Source organism: Panulirus ornatus, chromosome 29 (genome assembly GCF_036320965.1).
Source record: "Panulirus ornatus isolate Po-2019 chromosome 29, ASM3632096v1, whole genome shotgun sequence".
NCBI lineage: Eukaryota > Metazoa > Arthropoda > Malacostraca > Decapoda > Palinuridae > Panulirus > Panulirus ornatus.
In genome coordinates, this window is record NC_092252.1 from 11692322 (window position 1) to 11713208 (window position 20887).

At 47.8% G+C, this 20887-nt stretch overlaps 1 protein-coding gene across 1 annotated transcript; it reads left to right on the forward strand.

The window, feature by feature from the left end:
* The first annotated feature begins 500 nt into the window (after positions 1 to 500).
* LOC139757965 (uncharacterized) lies at positions 501 to 4098 on the forward strand. Its single transcript, XM_071678900.1, has 3 exons — positions 501 to 616; positions 2290 to 2421; positions 3189 to 4098. The coding sequence occupies exons 1-3, from the start codon at positions 605 to 607 to the stop codon at positions 3543 to 3545; spliced, it is 501 nt and encodes a 166-aa protein (XP_071535001.1). The 5' UTR covers positions 501 to 604; the 3' UTR covers positions 3546 to 4098.
* The last annotated feature ends 16789 nt before the right edge of the window (positions 4099 to 20887 follow it).

The following is a 20887-nucleotide window of genomic DNA, read 5'->3' on the forward strand; positions in this document are numbered from 1 at the left end:
TCAAGGAGGGGTCGTTCCGTCCACCTCAATTCCTCAATGCAGCAGGTACAACAAGCTCAGCAGGTGTTCAATCTCCCAGCTACAGGGCACAGCAGACGTTAAATCTTCCAGCTGCGGGCCCAGCAGATGTACAATCTTCCAGTTCCATGTTAAGATGTAAACACTTGGTTCTGAAGGTGTTCACTCTTCTAATTTGCTGTGAAACGTGTATTCAAATCCCACAACGGTCTTGATGTCCCATACAGGAGAGGTTCTAGCTTGGCCGCCGGCGTGTCGCATAGTCGGATGTGTCGCATGTGCGTGGATTTCACTGCATGTGTGTCACCAGGTGAGGAGTGTCAGGTGAGTACTATGGCCATCTGTTCCTAACCGCTGGCGCCGCTGGTGGCTGGCTACTCGCTGTCCGTCCTCGCCGTCGCCGCCGCAGCAGCTGTGCGTCCAGCTGCAGCAGCGGTCGAGCATCGCAGCCACTTTCAAACGGGGAGGTATATATAAGACGGGACGTCCCTTTCCAGGATTACCATTCTCTCTCTTATCGTCCACAGGAGAGCATCGCGAGGTCTCCCTCTCTCGCACACACACACACTCTGCCATACCCGTCAACATGATCATAAAGGTGAGATGCTTGAATCTCTCGAGAACGACAGGACAATCCCTCGAGAACGACAGGACGATCCCTTGAGAACGACAAGACGATCCTCGAGAACGACAAGACGATCCCTTGAGAACGACAGGACGATCCCTGGCCAGGGCAGACAGTAAGTGCGATCCTTGGAGCACGACCCTACAACCTCTGAATACGATGGTGGCCTGGCCTTTGACCTCAAGCCTTTAATAAAGGTCGGGGTCACAGGCCAAGCCGTCATTCCCGAGGGTCGTGCCGCTGTGCTCAAGGATCGTTACGTCGTGCTCGAGGACGGTCCCCACTGTGCGCATGGGTTCTGACGTCATGCTCAAGGGGTAATTACGGTGACTACAGTACGCGACTAATCACCAACATTCACAACATACCCCAAGGACCAATAGTGTATAACGTTCAAAGTTAGAAAACTTCACACCTACAACCAGTTCACAAGCATCCACACCACTCACAGCAGCTTATGCCCTGACAAAAAACATTCCAATATACGTTACAATACACGTTTTCCATCGCATGCATTTTTTTTTCTAGTCTAAACGAACGTTAACAAAAAAATGAAAAAAAAAAAAATTCAACCGAATTTACATTTTATCATTGACGAGAGAAAATTTAATCAACACTCATCTCTTAACAGTCTGGGTCACTTTACATTCGCTAATAGTGGGAATTCAATCTCGAATGACTGACAACCAAGTTTCTTTAGCAATGTTGCGAAATCATTTACGTACCAATTAATTAAAGACTGAGTACAATCAGTAACTAAAGCCTCCCTCCACATGTTTACAGTAGAGCCACGGTAAAGTTAAGATCACACAGGTCCGTCCTATTACACCATGTTACACGCTGTATTAATATATACGCAAGTCAAATGTATCAAGGTTGTCATACAGAAAACACCATGTGTATACTCCAGGCATGTAAAGGTCGTTATGCAGAATACATCAGGTGTGTACACCACAGGTAAAGAGTCCAAGATGTCACAGGCAAAGCACATCAGGTGCGTAATCGAGTTCTGTCAACGGTGTCACGCAAGGCACATCAGGTATGTACTCCAGCTGTGTGTCAAGATACCACCATGTAGAACACATCATCAGGTATGTACTCCAGGTGGTGTGTCAAGAGAGGCCACGCAGAGCAAACCATGTGTGTACTCCCTCAACGAGAGAGAGAGAGAGAGAGAGAGAGAGAGAGAGAGAGTCGTGCCTCTCAAAAGTAGTATGGAAATAAGGAGCTGATGAAGAATTGTGATAGTAAAACATTCTGTCATGAATTTACCTGCAAGATAGCGAGAGGTCCAGTGTGTGACAACCACCATCGGAATATTCTAAGGCTATAATTAAAGAAAAAAAAGATATTCCAAATATCATCAACTATTGCAATATAGCAAATCAAGGTAGTCACAAAATATCTTTTTTTTTTTGAAGTTCGTCTTTATTATCATCATAGCAAGACATCTTTATTCTACCATCATACTACATGTTCATTACTAAATCCTCGCTCTGGAAGTATTACAATGGCTCCTCTGTGACGTTTTACCCCGGATGAGCTACGCATCACAGAAAACCTAACCATCTGGCAGTCTAATGCCTCTATCTGTCTCCACGCCAAGTTCGTACCTTTTCTAAACACACATATATTTGCTCCATCAGGTTGTTCTGGCAGCAGCGGCTGTGGTGGTAGGAGTGGCCTACGCCGCTCCTGCCCCTCATCCTGAGGACGCGCCCCCCATCTACGGCCCACCCGCTCCCTCATACCCCGTGCCACACCCGCAGCCACACAAGGTGAGATGAACAACAGATGCCTGGAAGGTCTAGGTCAGTTAACCATCAATTTGTTAATCAACGAAACTCTCTGATGAGCTGTATCATACAACGCAATAACGCACACGTACAAACAATAATCACAGATATAGTAATCATATATAGTGCAGCACAGTCAGCGCTGCGACCTACCACTCAAATGGGTTCTAGTTCGAGTCCCGGAAAGGGAAAGGGGCTCACAGTCAACCAAGCTGTTCATCCCCCCAACCCCTTCGGGACTGGTCGATGAATGGGTACCTGGTGTATGTAAGCTGGGAGGTTGAATGAATGTTTATTAACAAGGGATGGCATGTATAGAGGAGTGCAGATCTCCCCACAGAACGGAAATAGTGACACAAACAGCAATCACTCGCATATGAAAAAAAAAAAAATAAACCCGTACACAAGTTACCATTCACAGCGTCGGAGTGAAATGGCGACACCACGAATTTACTAGTTCACACATGATGTTTGCTCAACTAGTCTAAGGTCAACCATTGCCACGCTACAGTTACATGTCCGAGGCATCTAGCAAGACACCCCCTCGAGCACGACGGTGTGACCCTTGCGCAATATGGTTGTACAACCCTCGGTTATGATGGCGTGCCTTGTTACTTGACCGTTACGGGTCAGGTCAAAGGTCACACTATCATAACCATCGGACGTACTGCTGTGCATGTGGTCGTTTCCTCGCGCTCAGGGGCCATGATGTTTGTGCTGAAGACGCTAACTCTCGTGTGTCTCGTCAGGAGGAGCCGCCTAAGCCGTACGCCTTCGAGTACGGCGTACAGGACGACTACTCAGGCGCCAACTACGGCCACAACGAGAACTCGGACGGGTCGGAGGTGAAGGGCACCTACCAGGTGGCGCTGCCCGACGGACGCACCCAGATCGTCAACTACGTGGCCGACCACTACAACGGCTTCCAGGCCCAGGTGGAGTACAAGGGCGAGGCGCAGTACCCAGAACACCAGACCTACCAGCCGGCGCATCCCGCCCCGTCGTATCCAGCCCCGCCCGCCCCAACATACCCTGCCCCGGACCCAGTTTACGACGCGTCGGCCCCGACATACGCCGAGGAACCCGCCCCATCCGAGTATAACTAAAACCCTCAAGACTCGCCCGCATTAACACGAACGTTCCACCGCAAAGCCGTGACCACTGACACGGACGCTGACCTGTTCGGTGTCCGGGAAGTGGCGCGACGGCGCTCCTGAGTCGCATTCATCCGGTTCTCGGGGTCTCTGTCCCCGCTTCTCCGGGCCACTTCCCGAGAGGAGGTGACAAAGACCACCCCACCGAGAGATAACAACACACCTTCCCCATGAGGACCATAACCCATACATGGGTCTCATCTTCCCTTACGAAGAAATGTACCGCCGGCCGCCATTCCTCTGATGATGACGACGACGACGAAGACGACCTTCCCCCCCAGGAGAACCAGAACGAGAGGATCACATTCCCGTTTCGTTATGGTCTCCCGTGAGCCACTGTGGAGAAGCCAGGTAACTTACTCATCTTCCTAGCGACCTCGCTGGTTGAGCTCGCGCCCTAGTCACTGTGATAAGTGTAATGTCGCACTTCTCTACTGTAATATACGTTTCATACGCAAAACTATTTTTCTTTACATCCCTTTTCATACTGAAAAAAAAGGTAAATGCAGCAGCTCTGGAGCTGGGAAATAATGGATTCCACTGAAACAGAAGGTTCACAAGACAGACTATACTCATTTTCGTCCACTGACGAAGGTGCGACATTACTATGGGTGACCTCGGCTTTCGATAAAATCACTGCCATGCAGAATAAACCTTTCCCTAACCACATGAGAGAGAGTCATCAAGTAAACCATTATCTTCTTATAACTATAAAGTGACTTTCCCAATGCAAGCGACAATGTGTTTCTGGTCTTGGATTTCTTGGCTATTCACAGTAGAAAAAAAAGAAGGGCTAAGAGAAATCTATGCTTGCCACTCCAGAGGACGGAATATCATACACTGACATGGTACCCACACGGTTTCCCAGTCTGAGGTCTAGTTATAATAATTTCCTTTGTATTCATATCTTCGGTTCTGGATACTACGAATTCTGGATATAGGTTAGGAGCAATAATGATGTTCCACGTAACGTTTTCTCTACCGTTTAAGGTACTGGGGAAAAAAAAAAAAGATGAGGCTTACCTTGATCAAATAAGAAATAAGATAATGAAACATCCAGTTATTTGGAATCACCTACCTGCACAGCATGCGGTGTGTGTGTGTGTGTGTGTGTGTGTGTGTGTGTGTGTGTGTGTGTGGGACATCGTGACACTCCAACAATCGAGCAATGCCTCATGAAGGTAAGTAAGGGCAACTTACCCCCACAGCCTACCGTGCACCCCCGGCCATAGGAACGCAGCTACAAGTCCTCCTTTAACTGTTACGACACAAGAATTCATTTTCTCCTCTTTTTTCTTTTTAAACGACTTGTCTGGTCTCGCAAGCCACATCTGCTGCTCTTCTTTTTTTCTTTTTTTTTTAGATAGTTGGAGACGATAAGAAAACAACGTGAGCGAGTCTCACTATGACCACTTTCCCACACCGGCACCAGATGGGTCCGCCCCACGAACGTAGAAGTCCTTCCCCCGCCCAGCGAAAATACCAGCTCTGGTAACGTGGGGCTAACTAACTCCACGGACAATGGGAACATAGAGCAAGCCCCCACACGAGCGACAGTCTCACGACCACCTGCGGGCGTGACCCGAATTGCCATAGTACCCCGCTTGGCCAGCTACCGGTCAGTCTATGTGCTTCCACGAGACGTTTACGGGTGACGAAAGTACGTGACCGGTGTTTGTGCTGTGGGCTTGCGTGCGTGCCCACTGAAAGCAGTATACTACAAGACGCATTCGTGAGCAGAATCTGATCCAATATTTCGCTCCAAATCCACGACCAACACTGTCAGCGCCTTCTCGATCACATGAACAGTTTGCGGATCACTGGTACTTCTCTTACCACACTAATCTGTTGAGTCTCCGACATCTTCCACCATCACAATCAGCCTCGAAAGGATCCAGTGGTCCGTGGCTGTTCGAATTCTTTTGTGTGTGAAGGCATCTCAAAAAATTTCGGTGCGCGCGTGACGTGTTCGCTTGTATGTAAACACGCACATATGCTTCCTGCAGGGGGGGAAATCTCTCTCTCCCCTTCTGAGAAGCCGGATTTAACAGTATAATCCAAAGCGCTTTCCTCAACGTCCATCTAATGAGCCTTCAGTCACTTTCTCTTTTCACTCTAGTCTCCCCTACTTTCTATTCTCTCCATTGTATATCTCCCAATCTCCTTATCTTGCTTCAGTGGTGAGCATTTCTTACCTATCAATCAAGAGATACAGATGATATCCTTCTTCTAAAAGGACCCTAAAAGCTTATTCTTTAACTGTCAAAAGTTCCCCCATTATCAAACCCCGTTTTCTGACACCCACACACACACACACACACACACACCTATCTCCTGACCTGAGTAAATTACACTAAATACGAACACCCGAGACATCTATATAGACCAACTGTATCTGTAGCTTAAAGTAGTCGACACGCGATACGATACGCAATGTAACAGGAAAGTGTTTTGACGATTCATCTCGCGAACGAATCAATACACACACACACACACACACACACACACACACACACACACACACACACATCTCCAACGGCCAAACAAACGAATGACGAAGCATCTTTTCACTCCTGCGTCAATATTAGTTTACTTCTAGTCTACAGTTGACTGCATATGCACTTAACTAATTCAATTTATCTTCTTTCTTTGTGCATCATCTACACCTTATGAAAGTATACTACTTCATTTCTAACATTTATCTCCATTTAGAAAAAACAAATTAGGTTAATTTATACTCATAATACAGTAATCATGTTTATCAAGGCACGTTAACTTTATTTTCGCGCAAGATACTAACTATAACTTTCATAATCCTAAACACTTCCCCCCCTCTTCATTTCTGCTTCGATTACTATTTTCATAACTTTTTTTTTTCAGGTTGGAGGCTCCAGTCACGTACACTAGTCCACATCAAGGCCGGGCCCTCATTAAACTATAGAGATTAATGAGAGGAAAAAGAAGATACATAGGAATTCTGGAGGAAGTGGAAAAACCTTTCTTTTCAGATGTTCAGGTCATAGCTGTTGGGAAAGACACGAAAAGGTGGAGTTCCAAAGCTTTGAGGTGTAGGGAAAGAAACAGTTATCAAAACGGCCCACCCTTGGGTTGCCAACGGCCACACAGTAATCATGTGAAGTAGCAAACTGCCGAGTACTGAGTGGTCTAGCTGGTCTATGTTTACCACCGTTGTCATACTTCTACTACAACATAAAACACTAACACCACAACGGCTACATATCGCTATAACCACTATCGGTGCCTGTGCTTCAATTATAACAACAAATAAAGATTCTCTGCAATTAAGAAATCGAGATCTTCACTGCCAAACCTACTCTTTAAGGGTCAGGTCAAAGGTTCAGGGTATCATGCCCTGTGGTCGCATCATCACTGCTCAAGGGTCGTACCATCACTGCTCAAGGGTCGTACCATCAATGCTCAAGGGTCGCACCGTCACTGTTCCAAGGGTCGTACCATCACTGCTCAAGGGGTCGTACCATCACTGCTCAAGGGTCGTACCATCAATGCTCAAGGGTCGCACCGTCACTGTTCCAAGGGTCGTACCGTCACTGCTCAAGGGTCGTACCATCACTGCTCAAGGGCTGCACCGTCACTGTTCCAAGGGTCGTACCATCACTGCTCACGGGTTGCACCGTCACTGTTCCAAGGGTCGCACCGTCACTGCTCAAGGGTCGTACCGTCGGGGGTCAAGGGGTTGAAAAGATAAGATCTCAAGAACACATAATACTGATGCGTGTAAGGTATTAATCACTTCGTCAATACAGTATGGCAAATTAGTCACCACTGTAATTCGTGTGATCGAAAAATCACATGAAGTAGCGCACGGTACAAAAAATATCGCTGCTAAAAATGTTCAGGGTTTTATCCGTAATTATCATTTATGGATTTCTGGTGCCACCATTTGTCATGGTTGGGAGGTTGGTTAGGGTGGCGTTGGCGTCCGTCATCAACCTATTTTGTCAATTAACACCGCAATTGGCGTACGAGGTATAATGGCTGTTGGCCAGCGTGATGACCCCCCCCACCACATATTTTCATTTACACATTACCCCGGTGATGGAAAACGTCAGCCCCAGGCACAACATGAATCCATCATTTCACATTCATTCTTTACGTTTTTTGTTAAGGTCATTTTGCTCTATGGTGTCCCTAAACTTGAGGAGTAAGTACGGTGGACGATTTTGTTGAAAACTGACTTGTCTCTATTACTGAAGGCGGACCACCTGACTACCACTCGAGCCTCATTCTTTTCCCTTACTTGCTCTGGTGGGTCTCCTTCCTTGCCTATAGAGGCAGGTCCCCTTACAATGCCTAGACAGATAAGTCCCACTTCCCTGACTACACTGATGTCACCCTTCACTCCCACCCTTTCCTTTACCGATACAGGCGAGTCCCCTTCCTTGCCAGCAAGGATCGTCAGCCATCTTTATGTCATCAGCTGGTCATCTTTTCGTTGATAAGGTGGTTAAGAGAAGAAGGGTAAGGGGTGGAACTGGGGAAGTTAAGTAACGAATCTGTACACCCTTTCCTTCCAACCGTTCCATTGTACCCTCGCTCCCTCCCTCCGCCCACAGGTACGGTTCTAAGAGCTGGAGCTCTCAGCTCATCTGACAACCAAGTCGACAGCCTCCAGAACACATCCCTTCAGGTACCAAGTCTCTAAAAAAAAAAAAAAAAAAAAATGGTTTTATCACTAGAGAGAGAGAGAGAGAGAGAGAGAGAGAGAGAGAGAGAGAGAGAGAGAGAGAGAGAGAGAGAGAGAGAGAGAGAGCCAGCCTTGAAGCACACATCATAAAAGTGGAGAGGGTCATGATTAATTTGCTGAAGGGGATGCATGCTGGATGCTGACAACTCTCCATGTGAGGCGAGCGGTCCAAAATTAATACCATATATATATATATATATATATATATATATATATATATATATATATATATATATATATATATATATATACATTCCTCTGCAACTGACCTGCCAATATACTATGTACAGTTCTTCAACTAGGGGAATAATGCAGCATTCAACCTGCTACAAGTACCTTCACAAGGCATCATACACATCCTCCCGTGGTGGCCACCCACACCCACGGTGCGGAGGAACACCCCTCACACCACACCCGCTTCCCACACACCACCGTACACCCTAAGCTCTGCTCACGGGCTCTGCTGGCCTGTTTTTCCAGGGCAAGCACGATATCACGCACCACCCGCTCCCGGAATACAGCGCCACACTTGAAGAGGACACGAGAACACCACGTGCGAATATATTCTTCCAGGTGACAGAGAACACTGTGTGAGGAGGACTGGGGTTTTGCGCGTATGACCCGGTGTGTGTACAAGGTCTGGGATCCAGCTGATGGTCCTTGTGTTCTCGTTTCAGATGGTCCAAATTCCGTGCTCAGTAAATCACACAAACTAAGGCCAGGGGCTGTGATAGTGTGTGGTGCTATTAAACATGAAGCCCTATTAATTTACACATTTAAGCCTCTGCAAATGGAATATGTTTAATATGTTCTCGTTAATATATCAGTGCAAAAAGGTATGTCACTCCGAATTAAGTAGCTGCGTAATAAAAAAAAAAAGTGTGTCAATCCAACTGAAGTGTGTGTGTGTGTGTGTGTGTGTGTGTGTGTGTCGAAAGAGACGTCACTCTAAATCAAGTACATAATTAGAGTAACATAAGATGTCACTCCTGATGGGGGAATTTTCGTTGCTTCGTAAGCTGACGCTGCACATCCCTGTGACTGCCACAACGACCCACGACTGTGGACTACCTAACGCTTGAGGACCTTCAGATGAGAAGGCTACGGCAATGATCAGATCGCGCAGAACCGTATCTGGGAGAAGGCGAGAACCAGGAGACTAAGCTTAGTCCCCCTTCAACGAATGAACTTCAGACTGCAATTCGAAGAACAGGACCTTCTAATTGCTGTGGAAGTGTCTGTTTCCTTCCACACTGGACAAAAATTTTTTAGAAATGTGCGAGTGAACCTAGAGGCCTTGTGTTGTCTGATCTACCTCGCGTTAAAGGGAAGAGAGTCGCAGATAAGAGCCGAAAAAACATTTCCCCACTGATGAGGGAGCCAGCACACAACCGTACACAGTACGTCATGCCATGCCTGTGGTTGTGACGGAGGAACCCTGGCGGCAAAAAAGACGATCTCAAAGACTATATTTCACCGTCGTGCTCGAGGGTATAACACCACACCGGCTGAGGTTTGAGGGAAGTAATTAGTAGCAAGAGCTGTGGTCTGTGGCGGACGACACTGGTGGCCTGGTCCGTCAGCTGGCCACTCCAGTAGAACGAGTAATGATCGGAAATTACTCTCTCAACAGTCTGGTGACTGTCTATAGAGGATTTCCAGACACACCTGCTGCTGCTGCTATTGATCTAGTTCCGGCAGGAAGTTTGAAGTATTTTGTACTGAACTTTCTATAGTTTCAGAGAAAGCAATACTTGTCTGTCTCACTTTAGGATCTACTTTTGTCTATATTTCTAAGCAGAGAACTAAAAACACGAGTTTTCGGAAATACGCGCTACTGCTTCACACTGCATCATCTATATGATTCCTATTATATTTTTCGTACTATGTCCACGACTCTTCACCCGTAATATGATATCGTGAACAATGTTATCAAGAGAACAGCTCTGCTATCTCTCAGAGTCGCATAATAATGCAGTTTACACGCCTCATACCAAAACAAATGTTTCAACACAGCCCACAAGTCTCCCTCCTAGAATCAATAAACAAGTTAAAAGTGACGTTAAGCATAGATAAATAACTTCGAACTCCGTTTCTGCTTATCCATCGCACACCAAAACTGTCGTCATCCGGACATATATATATATATATTGGTATCCAACACCACCGCTACGGCACCTAATCATGCAGTCTGACCTACATTGCAGGAACCCCATCTGAACGCAACAAGTAAACCAGGAACTTGCATCAAACACAAGAGCTTTCTTATACAGTGACATCACCTATTTCCAACCTGACTGACGAACAGCATATAACAGTATCATCTGTTCATTGCCAAACACTGTGGCCTCAGGGGGTACTGTTCTATCTTACAGGTAATCAACCAAACCCCTTGCCCTTTGTACCTCCACCCATACTCAGGGGTTCAGTCTTTTCCCAAGGCTTTCAAAACACCCCTATAGACTCTAAAAATAATTTCAACACATCTAGGAGGTTCCATGTCATCCAAGAGGACTCTCTTGCCATCTCTCGGCTCCCTACCACTCGTACCAGGAACTTCCAATCATCCCAGGAATTCCTCCTACCAATCAAACGAGGGACTCCCAACCTTCCTATGAATTTCTGCTTGTACCAAAAAAAGAAAAAAAAAAACCCACAGACTCCCAGCGATCTCATGGGGAGCCGGCCCCCCACCAGTTATTCGGCAGACGCCTACGCGTCATGGTAGCTACCAACTTCCTCATAAGCCCCTTCAGACGTCCTAAGGACTCGAAAAAAAAAAGTTACCGTCCGTCGAAGCTGCCATCCAGCTCTTGCCATCCTTGAAGATCCTAATTACCCGAAAAGGGTCCTATTTATAGCAGGGATTGCATACCCACCCAGGGACCTCCCGCCCATCGCGGGGAGTCGCTTCAATTACGGAGGCAACCAACCATCCCGGAGACCTCTTTAGCACCCTCCCCCCATGCCACACGAACGTCCCCAGAGTCTTGGGGGGAGGGCGGACGTTGAGGACGTGTGGGCGGCAGGGCTGATCCCTTGGCCACCCCTTGGGGACAATCCCCCAGCCGGCTGACCCTCATGGTCGTCTCCCCTGGATCAATATCTGTCTCCTCAATTCCAGACTGTCGATACTACTAGGTCAACCTCGGTGTGCGCCACTGTCCTTCATTGCCGACGATTCTTAACCCTTGTTGCTCCGTGGTGTTCATCCTGTCCCTCGGTGTGTTCTACCGTGGCAGGTGTTATTCAACAGGTCCACCTTTTCTTTGGAGTGTTCTCCTAAAGCAGAGGTTATTCACCTGTTCTACGGTGTGTTCTACTCACAACAGGTGTCATCTACTTGTCCACCTGTTCTTTGGTGTGTTCTACCACACCAGGTATTATTCGCCTGTCTACCTGTTCTTTCGTGTGTGTGTGTGTGTGTGTGTGTGTGTGTGTGTGTGTGTGTGTGTGTGTGTGTGTGTGTGTGTGTGCTACCATAGCATGTGTTATTCTCTTCCACTTCATACATACAAAGTTTCACGTCTTCTATCGATCATTCAGGACAAAATCCCATTCAAGGGCGTTCTACATTTATTTCTAACAACGAAGAACGCCGTCCTATGTAAGCCATACAACCACCGATTCGTCCACACCAAACTGCAGTCTTACCACAGTCACAAGGGATCACACTATCATGATGCAATCACCACAGTCACAGGGATCAAACATCTATGGCGCAGTCTCTTCCCGGAGAATCTTCGGATGTTTAAACGTATATTACCACTAAAACTAAGGGTAACAGAAAACAAGAAAATTCGGGAGGAAGAATCGGAAAAAGATGATTATATCTGTGAACCTCACATGTATTTTAATCATCCATTTCATATGGAGAACTCAGTACAATTCTATCTGTTGTGATTAACAATAGCTTGGTTCAGTTACATCACACGATTCTCAGCAGACGATGTGGTCCAACCAGTGATACAGTAGATGTGAAACTCTGGAATACAGCTGATTAATCTGAAGCCAGCAAATCGTAACACCAGGCAAGTACACCAGGTGAATTAGAACCCGAGGAACGCATACCCACCAGAAATACCTCTCTTTAAATGGCCCCTTAAACTGCACCAGAACGGACACCTTTTTAAATGGCCCCTTAAACTGCATCAGGGGTGATACCTCTTTTGAAACGGCCCCTTAAACTGCACCAGGGGTGATACTTCTCTTTAAAAGGCCCCTTAAATTTAACTGCACCAGAGGTGTTACCTCTTTTTAAATGGCCCCTTAAACTGCACCAGAGGTGATCCCTCTTTTTAAATGGCCCCTTAAACTGCACCAGAGGTGATCCCTCTCTTTAAATGGCCCCTTAAACTGCACCAGAGATGTGTGAAACAACGACATAAACAGGATCTACCACGCTCAAGTATCAAGCTCTGAGTAGGCGTGTCTTATACAGGTCAACCAAAACACAATGTGAATCACAGTTTAATGAGCCAGAGATGTACACATGGTCGAGCACCTCAGGCAGCCAGAGGTGAACATGTGGTCGAACGACCCTGAGGAACCAGGAGGGAACAAGTGGTCGAACGACCCAAGGGAACAAAGAGGGAAAATGTGGTCGAACGACCCAAGGGAACCAGGAAGGAACATGTGGTCGGACGACCCAAAGGGAACGAGGAGGGAACATGTGGTCGAACGGTCCACGGGAACCAGGTGGCAACATGTGGTCGAACGACCCAGATGAGCCAGAAGTGATCAGGTTCCAACGCTCTACAAACCTAGAGGTAAACCATGGTCCAGAGAAGCTAGAGGTAAACCATGGTCCAGAGAAGCTAGAGGTAAACCATGGTCCAGAGAAGCTAGAGGTGAACCCGTGGTCCAACGCCACAGAGAAGCCAGATGCGAACACGTGGTCCAACGCCACAGAGAAGCCAGACGCGAACACGTGGTCCAACGCCACAGAGAAGCCAGGCGCAAACACGTAGTCCATCACCCCAGAGATACCTGGGGAAGAACACGTGTCCAGGCCTTAGGAACGCTTTAAACACGTGATCGAGAGCCGTGAAGCAGCTAGAGAGGGGAACACGCGCGCAGCAGCAACTGGGCGGTGCAGGAGTCACGTTAAGCGGTGATGCGGCAGCACCGCTCCTCCGGCGAGCCCCGACCTTCCCCAGGAGTGGTGACCCGTGAGGACGCTGACGGAGGTAACAACGCCCCGACACACCGGCGAACAACAGACAATGACACGGAGATCAGCCGGGGAGAACGCTCCTAGGGGCAGGACAAGGTCAGTGGCTGGGCTGGGCCTCAAAGAGTCATGCAGGGTTGTAAAAATCAATGAAGTCTCTCGGGTCGCGTATATCATGCGTACCTGTAGGAATTCAAAGGTCGTGAAATCCAAGGCTTCCTGGAGTGGGACACGTACACACAATAACTTCATCTTTATGTGAGTCTGGTTATTCATGTGCAACTGTCTGGGTGTGGTCTTGTGTACGTAATAATATGTAACTGTGTGGGTGTGGTCTTGTGCATGTAATAATATGTAACTGTGTGTACGTGTGGCGTTATGCATGTAACTGTGTGGGTGTGGTCTTGTGTACGTAATAATATGTTGCTGTGTGTACATGTGGCGTTATGCATGTAACTGTGTGGGTGTGGTCTTGTGTACGTAATAATATGTAACTGTGAGTACATGTGGCGTCATGCATGTAACTGTGTGGGTGTGGTCTTGTGTATGTAATGATATGTAACTGTGTGTACGTGTGGTGTGATGTATGTAACTAGGTGGGTGTAGTCCTGTGCATGTAACAGTATGTGGTCTCATGTATGTAACGGTGTGGTGTGGTCCTGTGCATGTAACAGTGTGGATGTGGTCCTGCATGAGTAGGTGCGTGAGGTCTTATGTATCTGTCCATATTTCAGTACTGGTGCTGTGATGCCTATGTGACCCTATGGGTGTGGTCCTGTATGTGTGGGTGTGGTCCTGTATGTGTGGGTGTGGACCTGTATGTATGGGTGTGGACCTGTATGTGTGGGTGTGGACCTGTACGTGTGGGTGTGGACCTGTATGTATGGGTATGGTTCTGTATGTGTGGGTGTGGACCTGTATGTATGAGTATGGTTCTGTATGTGTGGGTGTGGACCTGTATGTATGGGTGTGGACCTGTACGTGTGGGTGTGGTCCTGTATGTATGGGTGTGGACCTGTACGTGTGGGTGTGGACCTGTACGTGTGGGTGTGGTCCTGTATGTATGGGTATGGTTCTGCATGTGTTGGTGTGGTCCAGTATGTGCAGGTGTAGTCCTGCAGCGTCAGTGAGTGGATACATTTACCTATATACGTTACGTTACGTATTACCTTACGATGGTTTTGGAGTCTTTTAAGCCCACAGCTCAGTCTGGGATCAAGCTATCGAGCTGCTCCTTTGCTCAATTAGACTGTTTGAGGCAGCGGCCTGTAAGCCTACGGAACCACATCCGGAGGTACCTCTCTGGGATTTTTTTTTTCTTCCACCCAATGAACTGTCCACGGTGTGGTCTTGCCAACACGAATCATGACTAAATCTTGTGTGGTGCTGCATGTATTCATGTGTAGGTATGACCATGTACAACTGCATACAGTAATGCCATTGATCACGGACGCAACTCACACAACGTCTGCAGGTATTCACCACGTTAACAACCCACAACAGTGGATTTCTGTAACGAGGAGTGGACGGACGGAGTGAGGGTGACACCAAACTCCGGGTGATCTTCATAGTTACTAACAGACCCCCAGGCGGTCTGCACAGTTACGAGAACTCCAGGCGACCTGCGTGACTCCAGGAAGGACAAGTACAGCCGAGCCAGTACGCGGGAAGACTGGATTGTACTCCGAAGTCTAATATCAGCATGGGAGGAGCCTGCCTCTAGACACGATACAACCAACACCGTCGGGAATCTTAGACACACGATCCCCCTCATTCATTCATGAAGAGAGAGAGAGAGAGAGAGAGAGAGAGAGAGAGAGAGAGAGAGAGAGAGAGAGAGAGAGAGAGAGAGAGAGAGAATACGAAGTGGGTTCTGGTGGCGAGGCGAGGTGTCCCGTGCGGCACGCTCGTCATGACCACCACATTCCTCCTACACGAGAGAGAGAGAGAGAGAGAGAGAGAGAGAGAGAGAGAGAGAGAGAGAGAGAGAGAGAGAGAGAGAGAGAGAGCGAGCACCTCTCCTACTCTCCAGATGGCGGAGCAGCAGGGCAGGCAGCACCTCTACTGACATTAATTATGGCTGCACCTGTCGCCCGGGCGCGGCGGCGGGAGCAGATGTAAGCAGCAGCAGAAGGGAACTCTCACCGAGCCTTTCACCGAGCAACTCTCTCATGGTGAGGCCTTGTGCAGCCTACATCGCCGTACAACAGCTGCAGGGCGGTGGGTGCCGCCCCACTCCCAGGCCAACACCCACCTCACCCACGTTACAACTGGCCTCCACAATGCGCCAGAACACGAAGATAATGCGCACCCGACTGTGTGGAGGACAGTGGGTGCGGGGTGTGAAGCGTGTTGCTCCTGACGCAACACAAGGGCGTCACCCACCACCCCCACCCATCTCAACACAAGCTTACAGCCCCACCCACCGCAACACAAGCCTACAATGATTACACCACCACAACACCCCACCCACCGCAACGCAAGCCTACAATCATTATACCACCGGTCACACCATCCAATGTAACACTAAGTAACGCCCACTACACCACCCAACACTCGACCCACAGCAAGCCAACGCCTACTACCCGACCCATCGTAACAAAAGCCAACACTCGCTACATCCCCTCCCCCCAACACAGGCCTCACAATGGCTCTATTTTTTTTTATCTCTATTTTTTACAACTGAGGGCTCCAGGCACGGACGAAAGCCCTCGCAGACGCTACGCCTTAAGAGGAAAGCATAGTGGGGGGGGGGGGGGGGGGGAGAGAGAGAGAGAGAGAGAGGAGAGAGAGAGAGAGAGAGAGAGAGAGAGAGAGAGAGAGAGAGAGAGAGAGAGAGAGAGAGAGAGAGAGAGAGAGCAAAAGAGTAATCTAAAGTTTTGAAGAGTTGGAAAATTTTCTTTTTAGAAAAGGAGGAGGGCAGGTTATCGTAGCTGTTAGGAGAGAAAGACACTGAGAAGAGGACGGTACGAAAGAGTGGGATGATAAGACGCAAAAAAACTGGAGAGAGGGGGGGAGGGACAAGAATTGTGGTGCCCGGAGGCCGGTGGTGATAAGAAACAGCCCGGGAGCCTTGTTTTAATGAGACAGAAAGCACGACCGGCAATCCTGACACGGAGGGTGTAAGATGGTTCCGGGCATCACTTCAAGAACGGGAAGGTAGCGCTTCCCAGGGAGGCTGCCGTCTACATTCAACGAACACGGAGGGTGTAGGAGGGTTTCGGGTATTAGCGGCGCTAAGTCGGGAGGGTGGGTAATACTTCCCCCACGGGTGGCTGCTGTCCACAACCTGCTGTCCACAACCTACTGGAACGGAGAGCCCCACAATGGTTCCAAGCATCATCGCCTCAACACCGTCAGGTACCTATCTACGCGTCCTCTGTCTACAACACTCGCCAAAGACATGAAAATAAAAGTATAACTATTCCAGTAATAAAAGGTTTAAACCAAAATTAAACCCAAACAAATTGTGAACTTACATCGATCTTCAAAGACAATGGCCTTATTTATAACATGATGAACAACTGACTCTAACTGATGAATAATAGATTCCCATTCACAATGTGTACTTCAATCGCTACAACGTTAGGTTTACAAATAACCTGAAGAACTCTTAACTACCCCTCACTACCGTGCTAACTATCAGCGGTACGACAACCGAACATAAGGATTTTCTTTTCTCTTTTTCATAACAACTGGAACTGAAACATTTCCTCTACTTTTAAGCTCAAGACTGCGTCTGTTCCTTACACAAAAACCCTACAAGCCCTACACACACACACACACACACACACACACACACACACAAATGACTTACGTTATACCACAATACGTTCAGTTTGGGGGGAAAAAAACAACTAAACGTTATACCAAAATACGTTCACTTGAAAAACAAAAAAATCCATCACTTAATAAACTTGCTTCAAGCCAAAAGCTTCAAATGTGAAAAAGGAAACGAAAAAAAAAAAAGAAATCAACCATTCGTCAGTTACGTAAACCTAACCCAACCTACTAAGAAGGGAAGGAGGGAGGAACAAGAACAACGAAATGCGTACGGCAAGTCGGTGGCTTGAGGCCTCTCACGCCCTCGACCTCCCTACCCTCACCCGACCATTCCGGCGCTCATAATGTCTCATTTTCCTGAGTAATGGAACACACCGTTATCTCCAAGATTAAGGTCGTTCGCCAAAGGTCAAAGGTCAAGGACACAAAAGGGCCGTGGTGCACAATTAGGAGAGTCTTGGGGAGATGACTTGCTGAAGGGACCCCTGCCGCCCTCACTCACACAGCACCGGAGGCCAGAGCGTTTCAGAGGCCAAGGTTATTACGTGAAGGTCAGGGGGTCAAGGGCACTAGTACACCCACGATCCTACAACGTAACTTAACCCCTCGGGTCGGTCTGTAGAGCGAGCTTGCTGTGGCCTGGCATATCCTTACGTCTCAAGTGATTAATTTTCCTCTTTTTTTTTCTTTTTTTGTCTTAACACGTCATTGCCTTCCCCACTCAAGCGAGGTAGCGTCAAGAACAAAACGAACAATGGCCTCACACACACACACACACACACCCTCTTGCTTGTCATGTATAATGCAATGTTTCCAGTGATACCGGGACGGGGGGGGGAAATGGGAGTAAATATAACGTTGGCCGTGATTACTCCCTGACTACTTTCACCAGAAGAATGATTACAAAATGATCCCACTATTTCACCGCTGGCCAACCAACACGCGAGACATGCCGCCACGACTTTTACACACACACACACACACACACACACACACGTCAGCGGAAAGACGACCAAGGAGGCATCATCTACATACAGGTTACAGAGGCTGTCACAACAATTCAAGAATTATTCTCGAGCTAAGAACACCAAACACCAGCAATCATCGTAACATGACACACACACACACACACACACACCATCAGGACACAAGCGACAGAGTTCTTCCGTCTCTTGTGCAAGTCGACACCAAATTTTAAGTATCGGAAATGCGGACAGAATGATACTACAAATTCTATCACCAAAAACGTTTTTTTCTTTTCTTTTTTTTACTTTAAAAACTACTCCATTAAATTTAAGTTAACATCGATAAAGTTTAAATATGCTCTCTCTCTCTCTCTCTCTCTCTCTCTCTCTCTCTCTCTCTCTCTCTCTCTCTCTCTCTCTCCCCTGCCACCACCACCGCTGGCGTCCGTACTGTGGCAAACGCGAGGGAGTTCCCCGCCATCGACGATGCTATTAGTTCTCACAGGCCACAATGTGCCCGGAGGGTGTGGAAGGCGCCATTACGACTCTCGCGTCTGCCCCGTGTGTCAACACCGTCGGACGAGAAGAAAACGAGGGGCGAGAGAGAGAGAGAGAGAGAGAGAGAGAGAGAGAGAGAGAGAGAGAGAGAGAGAGAGAGAGAGAGAGAGAGAGAGAGAGAGAGAAGCAAGGAGAAATCTAACGCAGCACCAACAAACCCACCTTCCACCCACCTCAAGGCAAAGGAGCCCGGGCAAGTTAAACCTGCAGGTGGTGGGCGGCAGTCCCCCATTATAGTGAGGAGCAGAGGAGGGACACACAATATCCACTCATTACCAGCTCTAGCCCTCCGCCTCTTTCCCTCTAGTGTGAAAGTGGATATTCTGGGGCGAGAGTGAGTCTTCAAGGGGTAAAAGTGAATATTCACGAGTAAAGCTCACCATTCCATCCCTAATAAAATGTTAACATCTACAATTCTAAGTGGATAATCGCAACTCAAATGTAAATTTTACGTAATGTAAATGAGTACATCCATGCAAAAGTTAACATTCACCATGTAAAAGTAAATATTACCTTAAAAAATACGTAACATTCCCATTGGAGAGCTGACATTCTTGAGCAAACGACAATACATAAAAGTTAACATTCTAAAATGAATGTTAGCATCCCCCCAACAAATGTTAACATTCCCCCCACCTAAATGTTAAAGCTCCCAAGTAAAAGTTAATATTCGCCATAAAACGAGCGACCACTTCTAAATACAAAGGAACATGTGCAAGTCACGCAATTACTCGGGAAGGAGAATACAGCTTCCCCCACGGCAAACTTAGCGCCTGTGACGAGACACTTGGTATCGCACACACATGCCAATGAGTGCGTCCAGAGACGGCCACTTTCCATGTGCCATAAAGAATGTCCCATGAAATTTCTTGGCTGCAGGTGTTTTTATACGGAGGCCAGCCAGATGCGTATCACGAACCAGTCTCTCGTACGTCAAGCGCATCCTCCGCCTCCCATCCAGAATCAAACCCTCAGTTTAACGTACTAAAACGTCTTGGATACGTCCTACGCTTGGGGGTCTTAACGTAAAGGTACTCTTGAGACAGAGCCACACTGGGGGGAAAAGGTACAACGCACCAGAACAGCTCTACAACCCTGGGCCACATACTAACCTCGTGAGGCTTGGGAGCATCAACTACACGACCTCACGTGGTAAAGCGGCACTGGACACTCGGTAGACATTCCTGGACCGTCATGAGAAATTTACACCTGACGGAGGCCACGTTGCTACCCACCCTAGCCTACTCTCCCATACCCACACACCGCGCCTCCAAATCGCGCGCTGGAGGATATAAGACACTACGATTCATCGCAAACAGGTAGTACCCCGACATAGAAAACACAGAAGAACGTGAACTCATAAAGATCACACCGACTGATACATGTTTGAGAGACGCGGCACAAAAGTCTGGCAGAAGACGCAGACACCAGGTATATCCAGGACCACGGCGGGCGTACAAACATGGGGCGATCTTGGTTCCCACGAAGCCTCAAAACAATAAGCGAGACCGGCCATCGATGTAAACAACACACAACGATTAGCTTCGATGATTTCGCTTCCCTTCCTCCTCCAAAAAAAAAGAAAAAAAAATCACTACATACACACACTCACCACAAAAAAAAAAAAAAGACACATATCCACCAAACCGACCATACACACTACTCCAGGAAAACCTGCAACCATACGTCTGTACGCTCTACACCATTCTTCCATTTCTAAATTGTACCTTCTGTCCAACCATTTCTTTCTCCCCCCTTCCAACCACCAAATTAAAAATATGATAGAGGAAAAGCCCTATGGGGGACCAGTCTCCTATGCAACCAACTGCACCAAGGGTAAAAGTGTCCAATGAATACAAGTGTGTCCCCCCAAAGGTAAGAGTTTCAAAGCAGCGAGAGTACAGTGCAATACGGAGGGTCCCCCATAGAGGCGTGTCCCCGGACCTGACTGCACATGAGAGCAATGGTTTTATGGGGGGGGTAACAGCACCGTAGAGTTACGTGTCCTGTAGACAGAGTCCTGTGGACACGGGCAGTCCAGAAGAGGCTAGCGTGTCCTTAAAGGAAGTACCTCTGGAAGGCAGCACTC